Source organism: Castor canadensis, chromosome 5 (genome assembly GCF_047511655.1).
Source record: "Castor canadensis chromosome 5, mCasCan1.hap1v2, whole genome shotgun sequence".
Taxonomy (NCBI): domain Eukaryota; kingdom Metazoa; phylum Chordata; class Mammalia; order Rodentia; family Castoridae; genus Castor; species Castor canadensis.
Genome location: NC_133390.1, coordinates 111,519,225 through 111,545,180, shown reverse-complemented (window position 1 = coordinate 111,545,180; position 25,956 = coordinate 111,519,225). Strand labels below are relative to the sequence as shown.

The window sequence follows — 25,956 nt, the reverse complement described above, 5'->3', positions numbered from 1 at the left end:
AAAAAAAGGCATTTGATATATAGAAGAACAAAGATAATGAAGAAATTTTTAATCAGAAACAGTGCTAGCCAGGGTATAGTGGGACTGAAAGTACTGAAGTGGGTGGGCATGGTAAGCTGCCACTCTAGAATTCTGTATTAAATGAAAATATCTTTCAAATATGAGGGTAAAGACACTTTTTCCAAAAAAGTTGAAAAAATGATCACTAACAGACCCACACTGTAAGAAATGTCAAAAGTTTTTTAGTCAGAGAGCTAGGGGCGTGGCTCAAGCAGTAGCCACAGAAGCAAGCGTGAGGCCCTGAGTGCAAACCCCAGTCAGAAAGAAAAGTATACCAGATGAATATGGATCTAGACAAAGGACTGAGAAGCACCAGAAATGGATAATTTTATGAATTTTTAAATATTTAAATTTCTCTAAAATATAATCACCTGTTTAAATGAAAATAATAATCTGAGATTTATAACATGTGAACACAGTATATGACAACATTAGCACAATGACTTGGAGGGGAGAAATGGAAGTACAGACGTTCTCCAACTTACAGTGGGTTATATCCCAGTAAATCGATCTTAAGTGGAAAGTATCGTACATTGAAAGTGTGTTTGGTCTACCTAACTTACCAAACTTCATAATCTGGCTAGCCACCCTTAAATGTGTTCAGAATCATAGGCACCTGCCCATAGCTGGGCAAAACCATCTAACACAAAGCCTGTTTTATAATAGTGTTGAATATCTCGTATCATTTATTGAATACTGTCCTGAAAGTGAAAAACGGAATGGTTATTCTGTGGTGCTAGCCTGGAAAAAAATCAAAATTCAAAATTTTAAGTATGCTTTCTACTGAATGCATATTGATTTCACACCATTGTCCAGCTGAAAAATTGTAATTGCACCATGCTAACAACCATTCGTATGCTACTGTGAGATTCTTATATAATGCATGTGGTGATCTCACTAGAAAGCAGACTGTATTAAATTAAACCCTAAAGCAACCACAAAAATAGAAAAAAAAACTGATTGCCCATTATAAAGGTCACTTCATAATGATAGAGGGGTCATTTAGCAGGCAGACACAATTTTAAAATGTTTATTCACCTAATTATTTCTTAAAATTCATGAAGCAAAAACTGATAGAATTTCAAGGGAAAAAAAAAACAAATGCAGTCTGAAATGCTATTATCCTTCTCTCAATAGTTAATAGAAAAATAGCAAGAAAATCAGAAAGAATATACACTGTAGACAATAGTATAATAATTTAAGAGAGAGATTGAGCATTACTATTAACAAACTGGATGTAATAGCTACTTGTATAGTTCTCCACTTAACAGCAGAGTACACATTCCTCATGGGTGTACATGAAACATTTACCAAAATAATCCATAAATTTTATAAGATTTAAATTTTAAAGGATTCAAGTCATTCAAAGTATTTTCTCTGCCCAGAATGAACTGAATTACACATTATTAACAGAAAGATATCTGGAAAATCCCTAAGTATTTTGAAACTAAATAAATATCAAGTCCAGGCTCTTGACCACTATGATGTGTAGACGGGAGGGGGAGGAGTAAGTTACAGGGAAAAACTGAATGTGCTGAGCACAGAGTCCACATCTGAGAATGCATGCCCTCTCCATCTCACTCTAGCTGTGATCTTCATGAAGTTATTTAATCTTTCTGGGCCTATTTCTTAACTTAAACAATGGAAATAATAGTTTTCAACCAGTGTTTGTTGTTAACTTTTGAAAAATAGTAAAATAACTTATTTTTAAAAGATATATTTTCAAAAATGATATGTGCATATCAAATGTAAACAATTGATCTGATTCCTACTCTGGCATCTGAAATTTCCAATGGCTTTAAAGGTGTCATTGAGTAGCAAGTGATTATGTTATAATATGGTGACTGACTCAATGGACAATTAGAAAATGATAACAAAATCAATGACAAAGATTTCACTCAAAATAATTAGTGAGTCACTAATAATTATTCACTAGTAATTAGTGAATAATTGGTGATAATATTTTGCACATCACTTTTATATGCAAATTTTCTAAGATACTCATTTTGAATTTCAATAACAAATACAAAAGGAATTAAAGAATAGCAATTCCCAAGCTGGTGCAACCACTCTGGAAAAAAATTTGGAGGCTTCTTAAAAATCTAAACATAGATCTACCATATGATCCAGCAATACCACTCTTGGGGATATACCCAAAGGAATGTGACTCAGGTTACTCCAGAGGCACCTGCACACCCATGTTTATTGCAGCACTATTCACAATAGCCAAGTTATGGAAACAGCCAAGATGCCCCACTACTGATGAATGGATCAAGAAAATGTGGTATTTATACATAATGGAATTTTATGCAGCCATGAAGAAGAATGGAATCTTATCATTCACATGTAAATGGCTGGAACTGGAGAACATCATTCTGAGTGAGGTTAGCCAGGCTCAGAAAACCAAAAATTGTATGTTCTCCCTCATATGTGGACTTTAGATCTAGGGCAAACGCAGCAATGGGGTTGGACTTGGATCACATGACAAGGGGAGAGCACATACGGGAGATATAGGAATAGGTAGAAAACCCATAACATGAAAGCGTTTGATGTCCCCACTCCAGAGGAACTAATACAGAAACCTTAAAGCAACAGAGATCAACACAGAAGGGGATCAGGAACCAGTGTAAAGATCAGTTAGAGATGAATCAACCTGGGTTGTAACACATTTGTACATGGAAGCAATGCTAGGAGTCTCTCTGCATAGCTGTCCTTAACTCAACTAGCAAAAACACTATGTCTTTCTTATTATTGCTTATTTCTACTCTTCAATGGAACTGGAGAAAAGCACAAAACAGGTTCTGCCTGGAAGAGGGGATAGAGGGTAGGGGCAGGGGCTGGGGGGAGAAATGACCCAAGCAGTGTACACACATGTGAATAAATGAATAATAAAAAAAAAGAATAGCAATTCCCAAAATGCTCTGGAGTCATCGGGAGGCCTTCGCACACACTAAAAAAGAAATGAAGCTTGAAATAGAGGAGACTACACATGAATAAAAACAAAAATAATTAAAACCTGAAGTGTGTACATAAATAATTGATTTTACTTTGTGTAACTCTTGAGCTTGTATTATTTCTGCTTTTTTTTTTAGATATCAGAATTTCCCCACAAATGTCAAAATTACTATTAGTTTTATAGAAAGTAGTTTATGGAGCCAAGTATGGTGATTCACAACTGTAAACCCAGCTACTTGAGAGGTAGAGAAGGATCATGGTTCAAAACCAGCCTGGGAGGAAAAGGTTAGTAAGACCAAATCTCAAGGAACAAACTGGGTGTGTGGTGCACATCTCTTAATACTAGCTACACGGGAGGCAGAGGTAGGAGGATCTCTACCCAAGGCCAATACTGGGTAAAAGCTGGAGACCTTATCTGAAAAACAACTGAAGAAAAATGGACTGATTGTGTGACTCAAATGGTAGAGTACTTGTCTAGTAAGAGCAAGGCCCTGAGTTCAAGCCCCAGTGCTGCCCAAAACAGAAAGAAGTTTATGCTTTAGTTGCATACCATCACCAAAATCATTTATTGAGCATAAGACATAAGTCTTGTTGTCTAAGACACTTTAAACTAACAGTTTCTGTAAAAACATAAATTTGTGTTTATATAGAAAAAACAATTTGGCATGAATTCATCTTTTTGATTACAAGTAATATATTCCTTAAGCAAATCATTGAGTTTGTGGGCTCATCATTTCCTCAAACTGCTCAGATAGTGAAGAATCCAGTAGCCTGTGCTCTGGTGTGAACACATGCAGGTGGCTCTTGACCTCTCCTCTGAAGGTAGCCACTTTCCTCTTCTTTCTTAGGTTGTACAAATTAAAACACAAGCCAGTACTAGTCACTCTTCTCTCTTTGCCTATAGTATTTTTTCTTTCCCATTCCCCACATATTCCTTCCTTTTTTTCCCCTTCTTTTACTTACAATAATTCAAAGGCAAGAAGATCTTGCTTCCTGACTTGGGTAGAGCAGAATATTGTGCTCATTCAAGCCATCAGCCATTCCCTTTTCCTCCCTGAATGCTTCCTTTGTTTCATTAATATCAAGGGAGCCTACTGCTTTCCTAAATGATGTCTTCTTCATAAATAAAATTAAAGAATTGCTTTTTTAAAAGTCCTTCCAAAGTCCTAATTTATAGTGTGTTCTGCCCCACCTACTTTTTATCCATTCTCATTTTTGTATTTCAAGCAATCAGTGCATATTTTGAAGAATATATTTTGCCCTAAAGTAACTATTGAGCTCTACCAATTAACCACATAAGAGTTGTTTTATCTTTAATGCTTGATATTTTAGTACCTCAGCACACATTTTTCTTTTCTTTTTTGTTTTTGGCGGCACTGAAGTTTGAACTCAGGACCTCAACCTTGCTAGGCAGGCGCTCTTGCCCCTTGAGTCACTCTGCCAGCTCACATTTTTCTTGAGTTTGTCAAAAAACAATGTTTAAGAGGTTGGAGGTGTAACTTAGTAGTACAGCACTTGCTTAACATGCACAAGGTCCTGGCTTCAGTCAGAAGGAAAGGGAGAGAAGGAGGAAGGGAGAGAGGGAGGGAGGGACAGAGGTAGTTAATACACATGTATGAAAATAGAACAATGAAACCTGTTGAAATTGTTTTAAAAAGTGGGGAGAATGATGGAAGGTGTGAATCTAACCGATGATGTACATTGTAAGCGTATGTAAAAGTATCACAGTGAAACCCCCCTATACAACTAATATATGCTAATAAAAATGTTTTAGGAAGAAAGAAATAAAAGGAGGGGGAGGGAGGGAGGGAAAGGGTGGGAAAAAGGAAGAGAAAAGTTGGACAAAAATGTTTGTTTCTTTTAAAAAAATATTTTCAAAAGTAACATCTTTGAACTATTAATTCTTACAGTTATACCTGCCAACCTTTTTGCTTTTGATTTCCTCCTCTCAAATGTTGTTGACCTATCTGTTCCAGTATAGCTAAAGCACAATAATCAAATGGGAAAATAGTGGAAGTCAGGCTAGTGAAGTCCAGGCTGCCATATATGGAGTGCAGGTTGTACCAGGGGGTAAAAGGGAGCTGGAGTCCAGCCTGTGCTCTGCTTCCGAAGTCCTGAACCTGGCATGAGATTGTTTTCATCTAAGGAAAGGGGTGCTTTGTTAGTTCACAGAAAGGTGTCGTATGGGCTGGCAGTGGCCCACTTAAACAGTAATATAAAGAGTTTTGACTTTTTGCAAAGTATTGAGAATCACTGAGTAAATAAAAAGTCTTTTTAATAGTTTGTCAACACTGCTATGTGTAGCATAAATTGGAGGAAAACCAGAGTGAAAGTAAGGCTGGTCAGGAATTGATGGTAGACAGAAGTAGGGTGGTGGAAGGAAAGATGTGGGAAAATGGATGGATTCAGGGCATCATTTGTTAGATGGGGGAGGGTAGGAGAAAGAGAGGTATGAAAGATGATGCTCTAGTCACTACATTAACTGGATAGATGATGGTGCTTTGTCCGAACCTGGGAGTGCTGGGGGAGAAACCGATTTTGGAAGAGGTTGTTGTAGCAGGACTTCTACATTGTGCAGTTTACTGGAGACACCTGTGAGTTGTCTAAATGGCTACCCGGATGCAAATTAATATAAATTACCTGATATTCAGAAAAGTATCTGTTCTTTTCCTGAGTGCCCCTGAGGCTTTCCTTGTCTCTAACAGTCTGAGAGAGCAACCCATCTGAACAATTCTGTTAATACTCCCTTTAACCCAAATAATCCAGAAATTTATTTTGAGAGAGAGGCAGAATAGCTCCTTGAGTAAGTATAATTACTTTGCCTTGGGGCAGATGCTCAGTTCTATCCCCAGTGCAGTAAAACCAACTGACCTCACACTGGGGCTTGTCTTCTAGCTCATTTTATTTAATGTAAGGGCTTCCTATAAACTTTCTTAGCAAAGTTTCTGGTTCCCTGATTTGGGCGCTTCCTTATTCAGGTTGATCTCTTCTTTTAATGGCCAAAATCACACAATTACAGCCAGTCAGGTTTGACAGTTTTCCTTTCAATTTACCTGGCATTTACCCTACCCCACTAGAGTTTATAATCTTGGCATGGCACAAGATTATCTAATCTCAATAGATGAACATATTGCTTCTCTCTCTCTCTCTCTCTCTCTCTCTCTCTCTCTCTCTCACACACACACACACACACACACACACTCACACACACACACACACACACACACACACACACACACACACACACACAGGGTCTTGTTATGTAGCTCAGGCTTGGTTTGAATTTGTGATCCTCATGCCCGTACATCTTGAGTGCTAGAATTACAGGTGTGCATCACCAAGCCCAGCTCACCAATTTATTCTCTCTTGTGCTCTAATAGGCAGAGCCAAAATCAATGGTTAAAAACCACATGGAAGAAGATGTTGGCTCAACTAAAGGAAAAACTGCCCAATGCTTAGTGTTGTCTGAAATGGAGACACCTGCTGGGGAAGGAGTGAGTTATGGTTTCTGAAGGTGCGAGGCACACAGCAGACAGTCATTTGGTGTGTATTTCATAACAGAAACTGAAGGACTTTTGTGTTCTGACTACAGAAGTCGCGTTCATGCTAGAGCTTTATACAGATGCTTTGCCTCAGCTAGTTATGATCTCACCAGGGAGATCTCACCAGGAGGGTTTATGGTCACAAACTTAAGATCACACAGCTAGCAAATAGCAGAGCCAGGATTTAAACTCAATTCCATCTCAAACCTAAACCTTGCTACAACTCACAGAAATGCGAGGGACTGAACAAGGGAATTACTAAAGTCCCTTCCAGCACTGTGACTCTGAGTCAAAATGTGGATACAGGTATCATTGTCTGTGTTATTCTTTAATCATCTTTCCAGCTTCAACCACATTAAAGAGACAATCTGTGACTTCAAAACTTTCTATGACTTCCATGAACAGAAGGCCATTTGAAAAAAATCAACATTTGTATTTTGTATCTTCTCCAAATTTTCAGCTAACCTTAGTCTGAAGACCTCAAAATATGTGTGTGTATGTGTCTTATGAATTGAATTGCTGGTGAGGAGTGAGTTTAAAGTATAAATGACTAAACTTTCAGTCATTTAAGTGTAAATGACTCAGTTTTTATTATTTCTGAAAACTATCACAATATTGTCCTAAATTCTCTGCTATTTTTTTCAGATTTTTCGGTCTTAGGTCTTGGAATATTTGGCCCAAGGTCAATTTTTTTTACCTAAGTTCTATGTTAGAATATTTTCAGTACTGGAAATTTAAAAATAGCTTAATTAAAATCTTAAAGTTCCTTTTAAAAAACAGAGTCTAAAAATAAGCTTAACGAGAGTCTAAAACAAGCTTAATGTGCTTGTTTTAAGGTAAAAATGATTTTATATGTGTATTAAATGCTATTTTCTAGATTGAAGCTGAACTAGCCAAGGAAAGAAACCGACATTTAGTTGAATTCCAGGAGCAAGCTCTTCTCTTTAAGGAAGAAGCAAAACTGGAACTTGATATCGAAAAAGAAAAGCACCAGGAAATAATTCAAAAGTATAAGAAGGAACAAGAAGAACTTCAAATGAAGGTCTGTAGTTACTATGTTCCTCACTATTTATGTTGGTATTTCCTCCTACAAACACTGCAGTATCTATCAATCCAGCAGCTTTCTTCGATGGACCTTGGTTTTAGCCACACAGGTAAAATGGTTTAGCTGTTCTTCAGAATGGATAACAGAGATAAATTACATACCCATTTAATCCAGCTATGTATGAGGATTTTTCCCAAAATAAACTTAGTTTTAAAACAGCATAAATTGTTACTAATAAGTAGCATGACATTCTAACACCTCAAATATCCAACATCAAAAGAAAATAAGTTATTTCACACAATTAAAAATTCCCAGCTGAAGTGCTCCACCACTTGAGTCATAACCCCATCCCTTTTAGCTTTAATTTGTTTTTCAGAAAGGGTCTCTTGCTTTTGTCTGAGGTCAGGCCTCAGAGTAGGACCCTCCCAATTTGGGATTAATGGTATGGGATACCTAGCCCAAGAAGATCCTTTTCAAGGGCTTTGCTCATACTACACATGCTTTACCACTGAGCTACATCCTCAGGCCATCACAGATATCTTCAGTTATAAACACTTTTGAATGAGGACAGATATTCTTCAAATGTAATCACATCTCCCTAATTTCTTAAACAGTGTATCCTAAAAGTAACTTGAGGTTTTGTTAAGGTTTCCAATTTTGGGGTTTTTTTTTTGGGGGGGGGCGGGGTTGGTTGGGTGGCCTCAAACTCACAATCCTTCTGTGTCAACGTTCTGAATGCTAGGATTACAGGAGTGTACTACCATGCCCAGCAGAGTTTCCTGTTTTTATAGGACTTAAGTGTAGGGTCATATGTATTAACCAAGAGCCAATGGGGAAATCATATTTTGAATAAGCTCATTAAGAGTCCATGATAATTAAGCATCAGAGGGAGTCTAACAACCCTCCATGTTTGTGTAAAGGAGATATGGTACATCCATTTCAATAGTTACTGTGAACAGTAAGTAGGACCAGCTATATGAGTATATGACCAATATAATATAACAGGTCTTCACACTCAGAAAGGGCTCATGCTTTGAACTCACACTCTGCAGACACTACCTTGAAATTCTTGATAATTTTATCTTTGAATTTATGATTATTCAAGTGAAGTTCTATTGAGATCCAGCTCAGCTGAAGTTCTGGCCTCCCCTAGATAGGTCCTGACCTCTTACCACCTGATCCCTGGTACCAGAGGCTCCACTGAGTGTCCCCTTTCCTCCCTGCCACCCATCACCTTGTGACTAATCCTGAGAATCTCAGGATCCCATGGGCAGGGGAATGTAGACAAGATGGTACAGTTTCTCAAGAGAAGTCATAATTCCAAATTTTATAAGTGAAATCTCCTAATTTTTAAATGTTGAATCCCTTTAAAAAATCAAAACATATGTGTGGGCTATGTGAACCTTCTATCCCATGGATAACTTGCTCTATTTCAGTGTCAGCTCTCCTCTGGGTGATGAAAACCACTGTTCAGACCTAACAGTGACCATCTTTCCTTCTGAATTAGTTGAAAATAATACAATATTAATCCATAAAATGACTAATCACGGTGCATAGATTTCTCCCAAAAGTTATTCCTTATGCGAATTTAACATTTGAAACAAATTTTGGATACATAACTCTTTTTAAGCATTCTTGGAACTTTGGTCTATGAATGTTTTCCAGATTCTGTGTGGGCTAGTTTCTTATTGTACTAATGTTTATAAAGTGACAATATCTGTAATAAAATAATAAGGATGTTTCATTAGAAGTAGCTCTTCTCTTCCTTGTTTTCCTGTTTTTTTTTTGTTTTTTAAAGAGAAAGAAAAGTCTTTTCCCTTCTAAACATTTCATGCTAGAAGGAAAAGCTTCTCCAAGCTACTCTCTAATTTATTTAGTTATTTAGAGGTACAATCTAGAGAAGCAGCATGTTTTCTCAATATTCAGGTATTCTCTAGCACTGCACTGTCCATTGTGGTAGCCACATGTGGCTACTTATATTTCAACTAAATTCATTAAAATTTAACAAGATTTAATATTCAGTTCCTCAGACATGTTTATCACATTTCAAATGCTTGGGAGCCAGTACTAGCTTTCAAGAGCCTGTCATGTCCATTTCTTCCAACTCAGTGATCAGTGGTATCACATTGGTGGCCATGGCAAGAGTATTTACACCATGGTAATTAGATGCAAATTTGACCTTTTTTTTTCTTGAGAGAGAGAGAGACAATTATGAGACATTTCCAAGCACTCCATTGTCAGTAGCCATATGTAGCTAGTACAGAATTTTTCTATCATTACAAGAAGTTCTGTAAGATGTAGTGCCTGAGGTACTTCCAGTCATGATATACAAGAAAGATTATGTCAAAGGAAATCCTACTGGTAGGATGTGAGTAGATTATACCTGTGGTGTTCTCCTTCCTGTGTAGCCAAACATCTGGCATTTTGAGGTTCCAAAGCCAGCCTAGGTAGGTCCAGCCAGGCCTCTGATCTAATTGTCAAGACTCAACCTGTCCACAGATACTCAATACAGTCACATTTATATAATTCCAAAGGTGCTCAAGTGATCAGTGTAATACCATTTTAGGTGGAAAAATAAAAGTCCATGTTAACTTTAAAAAAAAAAAAACTTGAAGCCCCGCATGTCATAGGATTTGTTTTCATCTGGTTATAAAAGCACACTGATTTATTAAAAATAAACCTCTTAAAAACCTTAAGTACTCTGTGATTACCTAGAAACTGTTACCTACAAACTAATAAGAGATTTATCTTACAGATATCTGACTTAATCGCAGGAGCTACAAGAGACCTCAAGCTAGAAGTGACCACTCTTGAAAAAAAGCTCCATGAATCCCATAAGCGATATGCTGAAGAATCTGAGTCAAAGAAAAAGGAAATTGAAACCCTTAAAAATTTGGTTGCAGAATTTCAATCTCCCTTAAAGAAGGAAATTAGCAGTAATGATTCAGTTTCAGAAGACTTGAAGAAGGAAATGAAACAGAAGTCAGATGAACTCGAAAGAATGATACTGGCACAAACACAACTGATCCAGCAATTTAACCAGTCCCAGGAAGAGGTAGGAAGCAGATAATTGTCCTTTTTCGATTAGCATAAGATCACATATTCTCTGAAAAAACAAACAAATCTGAAAGACAGCCTGGTGTCATGGAAAGAATCCTGGACTGTTAGTCAGCAACCTAAAACCACATCCTAGTTCTATGCTTAACTGGGAAGTCACTTAAGCTCTGTGGATCTGGCTTCCTTTCAAGTGAGATGAAGATGTTGAATTACACAACCTCAAAACCTGTCTCCTCACAGTTCCTGGGCCTATGTTATAAACTTAAGACCTCTGAGACCAGGAGTCTTTATATATGTATGTCTTATTTGTTTTAGCATTGAACCTTTGCCAATGAAATCTCTACAGCACATGTTGCTGCAGTTAAAAAACATGAATGATAATAAGGATAATTTTACTTTGATGTTTTGTATTTCTTCCAACCTGAACTTACAAGATAACTTATATGCTTTAGTCTTCCTCCTTATATATCAGAATTATTTCAGCAATGTTTTTGGTTTGACTGAAGTAGGCTTATTTTTATTTGAAAACTTATTTTTCTAACAAATTTTATTTCTAAACTGTTAGGCAGTTTAGAAATGGTAGAATAATCAATTTGTTCTTGAATCACCAACATTACATTGGATCCCATTTATGACAGTGTAGCAAGCAAAAGCAAATGGAAGATTCTGAATGTTAGTAAGAAAAAACATTTTCATTGGTTTTATTGGCATTTTAATAAAGTGCTTAATAAATGGAAAGTGCTATCAGTAAATCAATTATTAACAATAAATACACTGTGTTATTGCTAAACTTAGATTACCAACAAAAATAGAAAATTTATGTCATTTAAATATGAAGTGAACTTATTACAAGAAGTTACAAATAAATATAAGATAAAATAGGGAATGGATAAAAATCCTAGATTAAGAATAATGCCTAACACAAATAGAAATTATTTACATGTTACAGATGAGGAACTGATGGAAAAGAGTTGAATAATTTCCATAGTCACCCAGTTTGGTAGAGCCAAAATTCAAATTTGAATTTCTGTGGGATTCAGGAAACCTAAGTTCTAATGATTCTGCTTCAAAATTTCAAAGTGACCTCAGGTTTATCCCAACAGTTATTTCCTTACTTTTTTTACTTTCAGAATAAACAACAAAACACACACCTTACACCTTCAGATGGTTGAGGGAGTCCTGCGATTGAGTATCTCAGGTAGAAGCACAGCAACACAGCCCTTCTAGCAAAGGGCACTGCTTCCTACTCCCAGCAGGAGTGAGCTCCACTCCACCGGAGAAAGCAAGGAGGAGAGAGGCAATGCTGACTTGTCTCAAATGGGACAGCAGTGTTGAATTCTAGAAGAGAGATGGCAGGTTAAACATAAGAAAGGTCAAGGTAACTAGACTACAGGTCTGAATCCTAAAAGAAATGGCAATGTAGAAAATGAGGAATAACTTAATCAGGACAAATAGAAAAAAACAGAAGAGTCAAATTCAGAAAATATAAATTATCATCTATTTATCTAGGTGCCAGGCATGTGCAAGGTAGGCACTGGTGATGTAACTATGAGCAAACTGGTAACTACCATCTCCTGCCTTCAAAGAGAAATTTAAAGTAAACCTTGCATGAGTGATTGAATTAACCTTCAGAGGAAAAAATGACTTAAACAGAAATTTATCTCCTTAAGAGTCTGTGTTTGTTATTTATTGCTATGTAACAAATTATCACCAAATTCAGAGACTCCAAACAATGACCATTTATTATCTTATCATTTCTGTAGGGCAGGAATCTGATGTGATCTGGCTGGGTACCTTTGGTTCAAGGTCTCTCATGAGCTTTGGTGTCAAGGTATCCACAGGGCTGCAGTCTTATGTAGAGTCTCAGGTGGGAGAGGCTTAATTGTCTTGCTCACTTCTGTGGGTGGTTGTTAGCAGGATTAGTTTTCTCACAGTCTGTTAACCGGAAAGCTTCTGGCTGTTGACCAGAGGCCTACCTTAATTCACTCACCATGGCCTCTCCATAGAAGAGCTCTCACTGCGTTAGCTGACTTCCCTCATGGCAAGTGAGAGACTGAGAAGCTTTTCGTAATCCAGTCTCAGAAGTGACATCCCACTGTTTCCTCTGTATGTATTAAAAATGAGTCAATAAGTTCAACCCACATATAAGGTAAATAAGCATACAAGGTGTGAATATCAGAACAGCAGGTATCACTAGGGCTATTTTAAAGACTTCCAGTCACAGGGCCTCTAGAAGTGATTTTAGCAAGAGAAACCAGGTTAATCATGAAGAGTAGATTTCTTTACCTAGAGTAGCTCCGTCTTGCTCATTAAGTTGTGAAAGAAAGCCACTCACTTAGAAATGAGGCTTCATTTTTAAAAAATAAATAAAGACTTTTGAAAGATACAAGATATAAATGATCGTGGATTATTACTAGAGAGGAGAAAAGGATTATCCCCAAAATAAAGAAAAGCTAATTAAGGATGTGCTTGTGGGCCAGTTTCCTTTTATGGGATGGGAAGGTAGTCTAGGTTTTCCATCAGAAGTTACCAAAATACCACCTCAAAGTGAGAATTGCAGTGTAAGTAACAAGGCTGTTTGTCTGACCAAGCATGCAAAAGTCCAGTCCAAAATGTGCTTTTAAAAATAGGAAAGGAGCCAATGAACGTGATAGGATTTATAAACCAGAAAGAATAAAGGCCATAGATAGAGATTTTTTTTTTTTTGGATCATGCATTACAAACACTTGAAGTTTCCCAAATTCTGGAGAAATAAAGCTGCAATGAAGTGGAAAACAAATTCCCATTAGAATGAAGATAAACTAGTAAGGAGGCTATTTAAGAGGAGGAGAGTCCTGTTCTCTCTCAAGAGGCCAAAGAGTGGACGAACTTTGTTTTTAACTGTATGAAGAAAGTTCTCAAGGGTAGGAGGAAAGTTATAGCCTCTAAAAAGTAAAACAGTCCTTCCTTACGAGAGCAGGGATTGTTGGAGCAACAACGGTAGCATAGGGTGAAGCAGCAAAAGAACAATTCACTAAAAAGAGAGAGGGTAGAAAATACAATGGTATTAGAAGTGTCAGTGTGAGCAAGAAGCCCCTAAAAGGCACACACATTAAAAAAGTGGAACACCAAAAACAGGGAAGGAGGGCTGGGGTGGGGATAGCTCTAGTGGTAGAACGGTACCTAGAAAGCACAAGACCCTGAGTTCAAACCCCAGTAGCAAAAAGAAAGGAAGATAGGGAGGAAGGGAGGGAGGGAGGGAGGGAAAAAAGGAGAAATGCAAGTGAGAATATGTTAGAGAATAGCATATTATCATTAAAGCCAAATTAAAGTGGATCACTTTAATTTGGTACCAGTGTTCCCTTATACAAGTTCAATGTGAATCCTATCAGTGTGACTCTGCTGTCTGGGACCTCCTTATGATCAAAGGAAGAATATGAGTAAATTAAAGACCAAACGAAAAGCAAAGAACAGTTCCAAAAGAAAACTAGTGCAGAGTTTAGCATTTTTGTTGATTTAAGACTGTAGAATAGGGTATGGTGAACTGCCTATAATCCCAACACGCAGGAGGCTGAGGTAGGAGGATCAAGTTCAAGGTTACCCTGAGAAACATGGTGAGTCTCTGTCTTAGAAAAACACTAACAGAAACAAACAAAATAATCATAGATAAGGGAAGGCATAGGAGTTTTAAATTCTACAGTTCCTATAGCCTATCTAAGAGAAAAATGAAAGATGTTCAAAAATAGAAAATAACGCTCTTAGCTAAATGTGGAGAATGGAACAGATATGTTTGTCTCTACTTAATTTCTTTGTCACAAAAATGACAATAAATTAATAAAAAATAAATCCATGAGGACAAAGAGAACAAGGAAGAAGTTGACACCTGGTGAAAAGATGTTAACAGAATTTTGGAAAATGGAAAGCAAATAGCTGAGAGGTAACTAACTTGGAGGACTATAGAATATTGAAACCTAATGCCTATGAGGGTGAGGGTGAGAGGATCCAAAAGGAGCAAACCTAATCACATGACACTACACGGGGAGGAACTGGAGACACCAGATGGCTTTGACAGATGGACAGGAGAGTGGAAGTAAAAATAGGACTGTTTGAAAGATTGTGAAAGGAGTGAGGACAGATCCTCAGGTGCCTTCCCCACTCCCAAAGCAGCCTCTACCCACCCTTCTGCTGGTACTGGAACTTCACTCTCTAACAGGATTGAATGGGACTGAACTTGAGAAGAGAAGATAGCAGAGTGTACAATAGAACAGAGCTAGGCTGAAAGTCTGTATATTAAATAGAAGACCTCCCAGTCCCCATCCCACACTCCCCAGAATGCTGGCCAACCAGGCTAATTAATAATCAATAGCCAAACTGAAAGAACCCTCTCTGGGGAAATGAGCTGCCTTAAAAGAAAAGTCCTGTGTATACCGACCAGTGAACTGTTCTAGGAAATGGCTGTACCATGCACAGTCTACCTGTTCATAAGTATAGCAGCCAGTAAACCTTATCCAGGCACACTGAGCTTCCAGTCACATTCCAAGGCCTCAATTTTAAAAGTGAATAGCCAAGGATCACCAAATATTTAAGGAGCATCTCCAACATGAAGGGCAGAAACCAGAAATAAATAAGGAAAAAATAAACTTAGAAAAAAACATACAAAACAACACAGGAATCAAAAGGGTACTTCAGGAAAAAAGTATAATACCATATTAGTCCAATTTATTTTGCCAAAAACATGATACCACAATACCACAGACTGAGTGAGTTATAAAGAAAAGAGGTTTATTTTGGCTCCCAGTTTTGAATGCTCAAGGTCAAGGGGCCACATCCCTTGGTGGCTTTCTTGCTAGCAGAGTGCTGAAGTGTGCAGGGAGTCACATGCCAAGACAGGGAGCAGGTATGTGTGTCTCTTCTGCTCTGTCTTCATCTTCTTATAAAGCCACCAGGATTCAATCATAGGCACTCCACCCTTAACATCCTTATCTGATCCTAGTCACCTCCCAAAAGCTCTATTTCTAAATACCATAGAAGAGTTCAATTTCAACCTTATTAGTATCTCACAATCGAGTTAAATAGCACATGTGGGACACGCGCAAATCACAGCCCAAATCAGAGAGAAGAGATCATAGTGTTTTATACTTTATACATGAACTAGACTAAGAAAAAAGAGCAAGTGTTAAAATATAAGCACCAAAGTAAAAAAGAAAATCAATATGTGAGTCAGATGATAAAGATGAAAAATCTCCCCAAAAGTAGAAGAAAATCAAAGAAATGAAGAGAAGAAAACTGGGGGTTTAAGACTAGACGTCTGATACCCTACATCTGGAATTCCAGAAGCAGATTACAGAGAAAATGAAGAGGAGAAAACTATCAAGGAACTAACTGGGGGATACATATCCAAGAACTGAAGAATCCACCTAGAAAGATTAAGTACGTAATGAGCCAATAACTCTGGAAGGAAACCAGGCACGACCGGAAATGCAAGCATACTATGCTCTGTGACTCAGGAGTGTATGCTATTTTATATATTTTAACCCTGTAAAGAATAATGTAAATTTGGCTAAAAACTGTGATGGAAATATGATGTGAGGATGGGGAGGAGAAGCTAATGTGAGGATAGCAATTGGTATAAAAACTCTCATCTGCCATACCATGAAGTCAATAAGGTAATGTTTGAAATTGAACAACTATGAGATATCTATAGAATGATGCTGTTTAGAATTATGGAGGTAAATATTAGAAGAAACAGCCTAAAATCTGAAAATGGTTATTTCTGGAAGGTAGGACTTGGAGTGTGAAGGAATGCTCTTTTTCTTTATAAGGTCTATATTACCATTTTACTTTTTTGGTGATACTGGGATTTCAACTCAGGGCCTTGTACTTGCTAGGCAAGTGCTCTACCACTTCAGCCACACCTCCAGTCCTTTTTGCTCTGGTTATTTTGAAGATAGGGTCTCGTTTTATGCCTGGGCTGTGATTCTTCTATTTGTGCTTCCTACTTAGCTGGAATGACAGGCACAGACCACCACACCCAGCTTTATTGGTTGAGACAGGGTCTTGCGAACTTTTTTGCCTGGGCTGGCCTTGAACCACAATCCTCTGAATGTCTGCCTTCTGAATAACTATGGTTATAAGCATGAGCCACCACGATCAGCCTTCAAGCTTATTTTTAGATTATAACTCTGACTGTACTATGGAAAATAGATTAAATGATTAAGGAATCCTACCATGAGTCTCTTGAAAAAGTCTAGAAAAAAAAACATTAATGGTCATAGTGGTAAAATTGTCCAGGCTGATATGTTTTGAAGACAGAGGCAACAGAAATTACTGGTAGACTAGATGATGTGAAAGCACAAGGGAGGCCAAGGATGACTTCAAAGTCTGGAACCTCAGCAACTAAGGGACAGTACCTTTTACTGAAATGGGAAATGCTAGGAAAGGAAGACAATTGGAGAGGACTTTCAACTTGTTAAATTTTGTGGGGGAAGGGGTGGAGGATTTTTTTTGTTGTTTTTTGTTCTTTGCTTTTGTTTTTGAGAGAAAGTCTCAGTATGTAGTCCAGGCTGGCTTCAAACTCTCTGTCCTCCTGCCTTAGCCTCCCAAGTACTGGGATAATAGACATGTACCACCACACTCAGCTAAGGGGCATGTTAATCTTAACATCTTTATTATTATTAATCTTACCATTCAGTGGCAATGTTGAATAGGCACCATGTCTGTGAAGAAGGCTGCCTGGAGATGACAGTTTTGGAGACATCCACAGGTAGCTGATGCTTAACCTTGGGACCGAATCAGATTGGCAAGAATAAGGTAATAGAGAAGATTGAAGACAGGCACTCCAACTTCTACAGGCTGGGAAGAGTAGAGTCTAGCAACCGTGACCGAGATAGGAAGAAAACCAAAAGAGAATACTCTCAAGGAAAGAAAGTATTTTAAAAGGGGGACATGCAACTTACATAGGTTCACAGCCCTTTACTGAAAGCTTTATGGTCAGATATGTACACAACTAAATTTTTTGAATTTTAGAAAGTTAGTACAGGGCATGTACCCAGAGATGTAGGGGAGCTCCTCCACCATGCAATGATGTTACTATTTTTGCAGTGAAACTCTGAATGTTCACACTTAAAGGAATAAAGACTAATTGGCCTCCTATTTGGTTCATTCGGATTTTATTACCAAACATGGTGAGTTACAAATTTTTCTTTTCAGAGCTTTTAGGATGTCAAAATTGTAGCTAAAGGATTGGAGACGTTTTTGCTTTTATTATACCTGCTTTTATTGTTCATGTTGATTACTTGACCACCTCTACATCCTGGCTCTTTTTTTGCTAACAAAACAAAAAAGGATACAAGTGTATTCCCATAGGGTTTTAGACTCAGAGAAATGACAGGAAAAGTCAAGGAAGGATTTGCTTCCAAACCACTAACAGTTCGTTATCTTTGGGAAGTGGGACAGGGATTTCACTTCTTACAGACATTTTTTTTATAATGGACTGAAGTTTGAACTCAGGGCTTTCATGCTTGCAAAACAGGCACTCTACCACTTGGGTCCATTTTTGTTCTGGCAATTTTGGAGATGGGGTCTTATGAACTATTCCTCAAACTGCAATCCTCCCGATGTCAACCTCTTAAGTAGCTAGAATTACAAGCGTGAACCACCAGTGCCTGGCTTATATACTTTTAAAAAATATTGGAATCATGAATAATTTTAAACTTTTTAGTGTTTAAAAATATTTTCCAAGTATTAAATCTATCTATCTATATATTTTTGGCAGTATTGGGGTTTGAACTTAAGACCTCTAGGCAAGCGCTTTACCACTTGAGCCACGCCCCCTGCCCCTAAAATCTATTTTTAATCTATTTTTAAACCCCCATTTATTTGGGAAAATTGACTAATAAACCTGGTAAGAATGAGTTTATGTAGGCTATGAGGTTAAATTGTAAGAACGTGTAAACACAAACAGGATTTGCATCTATTGTACAGTAAGCCTGCCTGCCTTATTCATGGATTTATTGCATGCAGTTTGATTGGTCAAAACATAATAAATAAAAAAACACAAAATATTCAAAGCAAATCCTTTTAATTCCTATGCATACATTTCACAGCTCAGTTGATGTGAAGAAGCTCTCAGTCAATCCTGAATTATCATCAGTTTTGTTTAAATTGTGTAATCTGCTGAGTGTTTCTTTGCCCTTAATTTTGTGAAAATAAGCCCAAAAAGCAAGGTAAAAGTTAAGATAACTTTTGAAGCCAAGAGAGTACATAATGTATTTGATTTAAGTGATAATGAAAGTTTTAGATTTATTGAAAGGCTGTCTTTTACAGAAGTTGGGCAGCATTGTGGGAAAAACAAATCAAGTCTCCACAGTATTCAAAATAAATAGCATGAAATAAGATCTAGTTTTTGGTGAGCAGTGCTAATGTATACAACAGTCATTTTTGTGACAGTAATGAAACCATGTGGTTTCAAGTTATGGATACTCAGACTAGTGTATATATAGAATAGGAAAATTTGAGCGATTTTAGACTGTTGAACTCTATGCATCCTGAGAATTTGTGGGTTTTCCTCAGCAGTAGTCTCCTTGGAACCATATACCCATGAGTACCACCAATGTACTGTAATAATGGAGAGAAAATGGTACATGCTTCCTTGTAGCTCTATCTATGAGAATGGAGAAGTCCAAAGTACCAGTTAGTAAATCACCAAAGAAGTAGTTCTCTACTTTAAGATGTAATAAAATTAGAACATCAGTGTTTCTTCCAAAGAGCAAGGCTTTTAAGGGACAGAGCCTAAACCTCAACAAGGGGTGGTGGGGAAAATAGTTAAACTGAGAACCTGAGAACTTAGCCCTGGGCCTGAGCAGAAGGGGGCTCACACTGGGAGTCTTTGGCTGTGCAAAGGAGATGTCAGGAAGTTAACAGAATGAGAAAACATATAGAGATAGAGTTTTGTTATGTTTAATTAATACTGATATCAATTAAAGTGGAATTGTTTACTTAGAAAAGTAATCCTGAGTAGTCTTCATGGGCTCTTCTTTCCCAGCCTGAAAATCTGCTCTGGAAGTGTATCAGTCAGAGGGACTTTTGTCTTCTGTTTTTACATCTTTTGTTTTGATATGTCTGCCATAGTTGGTTTTATTATGTTTGTAAGCATGGAAATATAAATTTAAGAACAACCTACCTAACATCCATCATATTTCTTTCCTGGAAATGTATTCACATTCTCATTCTTTCCTTACCAAAGGCCATTTCCATTGCTTTTCTGCAGTATTTTGAGCTGAACAGATTAATTGGACAGAAGCCGGTTGTATGGGAGCTGGGCACCCCCTCTGCTATAACTCCTACTTCTCTTTCTGGTTTCCACACCTTTTCCACAGAATTTCCTTTCACCTCAGCCCCCCAACCAGCTGGCCACCCACTCCTGAGTTATAACTGGTTAGAGCTGACAGAAACTATGTAATCTGATCATTCCATGACTGGTTTGGCCTCACTGGGTATAAAGCACGAACAAAGCCACCCATCTGTGCCTATTCTTCACTGAGGACTTGCTTTCCTATCACACCCCCCCCCCATTTATGCCAAATACAGCTGATTCCAGAATACCACAAATAGGATTCTCACCTTCAGAATGATCAAGTTACGCAGCAAAGCCTAAACTTGCTGCTGCTACTGCTTTTGGAACTGAAAGCGACCCAGCTGTCTCTAAGGATAAAATTAAAAACAAACATAAAAATAAACCACTCTTATAAAGAATGGGAGGAATTGGCCATTTTTAATATTAGAAATTTAAAACAGATGGTGAGTTAATTTATATTTTCATTTTGACATTTACCTACTCAGTGGGAGCGCAGTTAAGTATATTTTAAGCTCATTCAAAGTGGTCTTGGTATCTACAGATAATGGTCACCACCAATCTGCAGAGCCTAAGGTTCTGGAACACTAGTCATATGTCCCCTAAGCCACCCTAAGCTGGGGGCCCTTGAGATAGGAAGCTCCTCCATGAAAGTTTTGGGACCTACTGTCCTCCTGCCTCCCATTTTGCCCCACTCCAGGCCATTATCCAGAGCTGATAAAGAGATCTTCCTTTCATACAGATTTGATCACATCTGCCCCATGATTGAAATAAACCTTCCAGTGATGCTTTTGACTTCAGAATAAAGTCAAAACTCTAGCATTAACATATTGCCAAATTTGTCCTTGATCTGACCTGCTCACTCCTCAGTCTGCTCTCTCTTCCCCTTGTGCACCTGTAACATGAGTCACACTAAGCCATGTTTCATCCCAAGGTATGCCTCTCTTGCTGCCAGGTGTCTGCAATGCCTCTCTTGCTGCCAGGTGTCTGCACTTACTTTCCACTCTACCTGAAAAATTCCACCACCCCTTCTTCACCTGGAACATGCCTCCCATTTCATTTTGACTTCCAGTTCAGTTGCAATCCAGTGATGTGACTTTAGCGTGCTGTGGTTAAACATGACCAAAGATAATTTTGTTTAAAAGATGGAAGTATCATGGCTTCACTGACTGTTCTCATTTGCCAATGATTTTCAGTCCTACTGAATGTATTCTGTCTTACACATTTTTCCATGTTGCTCAATGAAAATACATACTAAAATTCTGCAACAACCCAGCCTTCCTCTTGCCTAAATTGCATCATTTGTGGTTAGATGATGACTATTTTCACATATGTTGGAATTTTCCACAAATGTGTCTACATCCACATGTCTTCTTATCATGCCTTGTCACACTCCACTCCTCAAATAACAATAAGAACTTGCAAGTGTCCTATTTCCAGTTTTACCTTATGATTGAATAAATTATAACATCTGAACTGCCTGTTGGGCAAAACTGAGTTGTAATCTCCATGTTAGAGAAGGAGAGATAGTGGCAGAGGACATGAAAATATTGTTAGACTCACTAAGATTTCACAGTGTCTTGACACAGACAAAAGTAAAAGTCCCAACTTTGGATCAGAGATCTTCCAGGTTCAGGAAACAGAAAAAAGAGAATTAACCTTTGTTCTAAGGCTAACAGACTTGAAGAAAGGTAAGTTCCAGAGCAGTTGGCCCTGCACTGAGACAGACAGCAGCCCTCCCCCAGAACCCAGCCCATGGATGATCCACTGCTTGAAATGCGTCTAGTTAGCATTGGAAGAAACTGTGCAATCTGGGGACCTCTGACTGATTCAGACTTCATTGGGTACAAAGTTCAACCTGGAGTCTGTTGGCAATTTGCTATTGGGGATGTCTTGGTTGCCTCCACCTTTGCATTTCTCCTTGTCACTTGCCTAAGACAGTTAAGTGACTTACTTCATGGGTGATTTGTTTTGTTTGTTTTTAAGTATTTCAGATTGAACCCAGGGCCTCATGCTTGCTAGGCAAGCCCTCTACCACAAGTAGAGTAGGTTGGTTTTTTGGGTTTGGGAGTTTTTTGGGGGCAGAGGGTTGGGTTGTTTTGGTTGGCTGGTTGGTTAGGTTTTTTTGTTTGTTTTTGTTTTGGAAGTACTGGGGTTTGAACTCCAGGGCCTTGCACTTGCTAGGCAAGCGCTCAACCACTTCAGCTCAGTTGTTTTTTGTAGAATCCTACTCTTTTACTTTGGCATTTAAACTTAATTTTAGTAAATTGATTGAAACTTATTTTGCTTTTAGTGAGGGCTGTTGTCATTACATCCCTCATGTTTTCCTTTCATATTATTATACCTGTCAGTCATTCATGTCACCAGTTTGTTGACCTCTTTGTTCACTACTATCCATTTTTTTATTTTATATCTTCCAATAAAATGAACTCCTTATAGTATTCTTAATCAAGCATATTTTATACTAATTCATTAAAAGCCACTTAAACATATTTTGCCAGCTTACTGTACTAGTAAACAAGAAACAATGCATTGAGAGTATTTTCTTTTCAGAAGAAAGTTTAGTTTACTAGGGTTTAGAATACTTGAGTAAAATTAGATGAACATGTCTTCCCATTTTTTTTATTGCCTTATGTCCTAGGAATGAAATGACCCCCCCCCATATTGATGCAATGAATTAGACAACTCATTCAGGCACAGACAGCGGGAAACAGAGATCTGGAGCAGACAGGCCTCTGCCACTTCAGAGCTGGGTCACTCTGGGCAAGTTGCATAACCCTGAGTTTCAGTTCCTTTCTTTGCAAATATAACTATTGGGAGCAATGAATGAGATGGCACCTAACATAGTTCATCTTCCTCTTTAGTCCTCCCTCTCCCCCGCCACTACGTTCAATAAGTATTGCAAGTGGAGTTAATAAGAACCAGGTGGTAAATCCACAAACACCAGTAGTCTTTGCTTCCTCCAGTACAAATAAATAAATAACCAGATGCAAGTAATTAACCCATGGTTTTCTTAAAAATCTGAATATGTGCGTCACATATGCATGTAAATTATGTATAAACGATGAGGCTTTGACCCAGACACGCAGCTGGTTTTATAGACAAATAACTGTGCTAATGAATTGCTCCATAGTCTTTTATTTTAATTACTATATTTGGAATTGAGTAGGTCTGCCCATTATCACAAGAAACTCAAATACTAGAAGATGCTACTGTCTCTGGTGCTTTTTTACCAAGTTCCACTGACAGCAGATTAGTCAGCAAGCCCTTAGGAAGGATGTTTTACACTAAGAGTCAGACTTGGAAATGCTTTGGTTGTTTTTACAAACAAACTAACTTGAGGGAAATTCATTTTGATTCATGATCCTGCAGCACAATTATTTCGATTGTGTTTATACTTTGAATTTTTATTTTTATTTTTACTTTTTTGTAGGACTGGGGTTTGAACTCTGGGCTTCATACTTGCACAGCAGGTGCTCTACCTCTTGAGCCACACGTCCAGTCCATTTTGCTCTGGTTATTTTGGAGATGGGGGGGTCTCATAAACTATTTGCCAGGGCTGGTTTTGAACCACAATCCTCTGGATCTCAGCTTCCCAAGTAGCTAGTATTATGGGCGTGAGCCACTGGCACCTGGCTGAATTGTCTGTTTTTGAAACTTTTTTGACATCCTACAGACATGAATGTCAGGACACTGAGGAGATCCAAGACATAATGTTTATTATGGGCCTTGCATGAATTTTGATGAACTCCATAGGTGAAAGATGGCTAAAAATACTGAATCTCAGAATTTCAAGAGGCCTTACTGATAACTACTGCAGCCACACGTTTGAAGCTTCAGTCTATCTTACCACATGAGAGTCAGCTCTCTTCAAAGTATCCATCTTCCAGACAGCTTTATTCAAAAGTTCTTCCTTATCTTAAACCCCACAGCTTCTTTCATAGGCTTCAGAGCCTATTAGTGACATACAAAGCAGTTCTGTTGAACTTCTGAGCCTGCAGGCTTCTTGAGGACAGGACTGACCTGTAGTTTGGTTGGTGGATGCCCCCCAAAGACCCTATGTTGAAGGTTTGGTCTCCAGTAGCAGCCTGATACCGCTGAAAGGTGTTGGAATCTTTGAGAGTTAGGGCCTTGTGAGAAGTCCTTAGGTCACTGGGGTGTGTCCCCAGAGAGATTGTGTGGCCCTGGACAGTCTTCTCTCTCTGTTTCCCAATGATGGTGTAAGCAATGTTTCACTCTGCACTCTCACTGTGACATGGACTCTTCCCACAGGCCCAAAGCAATGGGGCTGAAACTTGTAGACTCATGAGCCAAAATAAATCTTTTCTCTTTATGAGCCAATTGCCTCAGATATTTTTGTCTTAGCACTGTGAAGCTAATACAGGCTGCATCCACTACAGCTTCTAATAACTTAATAAAGTATTATTTTTTGTTTTCGTGGCAGTTCTGGATTTGAACTCAGGACTTTGCACTTTCTAGGCAAGTGCTCTACCACTTGAGCCACACCTCCATCATTTTTTAAGTTATTTCTCAGATAGTGTCTCACATTTTTGCCCATGTGAGCTTTGTACTGTGTTTGTCTTACCTAAGCCTCCTGCATAGCTGGGATTACAGATGCACACCACCACTCCTAATTTGTTTTTTGAGGTGGGGTCTTGCTAACTTTTTGGCCAGATTGGCCTCAAACCACTATCCTCCTGATCTCTATCTTCCAAGTAGCTGGAATTACATAACTGAACCACCACATCTGGCCCTAAATGAATTCCAAATGGAGTCACAAGCAGATGTTCTTTATTTTAGGATATTATCTTACAGAATGGCATATGGTCAATATATTTAAGCTCCATTGAGAAGGCATCTTATAAATAACTGATTTCATTATTTAAATGCTAAAGGTGATTGTTTTGTTATTCTTTCAATCTTTTAATTCAAATGATTTTACCGATTTGTCTTATGTGTTGCTGTGTACTTTCGCTATAAAATAACATAGCTAATGGCTCTACATATACTAACTATAAGATATCAGAACATACTGTCTGAGAAACAAGGCAGAGAAGCTGAAACCCCTGACGCAGGTGTTGCAAGTGCTGGGTTTTAGTCCCAGCCCCACCTCTACAATCTGAGAGGCCCTGGACAGGTCACTCGGCCACTCTGCCTCTTGGTTCCTGCAAATGGCAAGGGCTGAACCAAGTGTTCCCTATACGTCCTGTCCAGGTGTTTTTTACTTTTCCATTCCTGTGGCAGGGCATCACAGGACAGTCAAGGAAAACAGGGTCTAATGTCCATCTGAGTTCTCATGCACAGTGGTTAAAGCCAGGGTGCTTGTCCCCTCTCTTTTCAGAACTCCCTTCTCCAGGAGACGGTGCGGAGAGAGTGTGAGGAACGCTTCGAGCTGACGGAGGCCTTGAGTCACGCCAGGGAGCAGCTCCTGGAGCTCCGGAAACTCAGCGGAAGTTTGCCATTGTCGCCGTGTCCCCTCAGTCAGGGCAATCTAACCACCTCGGCCTCAGCAGTCAGAAATCGGGCCGAGAGAAGCCTGGCGAGACCCAGCTCTGAAAAAGGGATCAAAGGCCCCGGGGCGCACGGAGCGCCCAAGCCGGCCGTCTCCCCGACCCCGGCCGGGCCGCAGAGCGTGCGCCGCGCCGCGCTCCCCGCGCTGGGCCAGGCGCACCCGCCCCGGGGCCGCGTCGCCTCGGTGCCCGACAGCCGGCAGAGGCTGGCGGCGGTGCTGCGGAGGCTGAGCCGCCAGTGACGCCAGCGAGCCAGCCGGTGACCGTGACCGTGACCGTGACGGTGACCGTGCCGTGCCCGGGGGACCGAGACCGCACGTGTCTGCAGCGGCCGGCTCCCAGGCTCCGCGCCACACCCAAGGGTGCGCGTTTAAATGTGCTCTGTGCGCGTGCCCTGGTAGAGATCGCAGGTCACCTCTCACCCGTGGCACTTTCTTCTTCTTCTTTTTTTTTACA

The 25,956-nt window shown here is 38.9% G+C and overlaps 1 protein-coding gene across 1 annotated transcript in view; it reads left to right on the top strand.

The window, feature by feature from the left end:
- Lekr1 (leucine, glutamate and lysine rich 1) overlaps positions 1–25,742 on the top strand; it is a 193,518-nt gene extending 167,776 nt beyond the window's left edge. The window contains exons 11-13 of the mRNA XM_074073918.1: positions 7,435–7,599; positions 10,358–10,657; positions 25,332–25,742. Of these exons, the coding sequence (XP_073930019.1) occupies positions 7,435–7,599; positions 10,358–10,657; positions 25,332–25,742 (876 nt within the window). The remainder of the gene's footprint in view (positions 1–7,434; positions 7,600–10,357; positions 10,658–25,331) is intronic.
- The last annotated feature ends 214 nt before the right edge of the window (positions 25,743–25,956 follow it).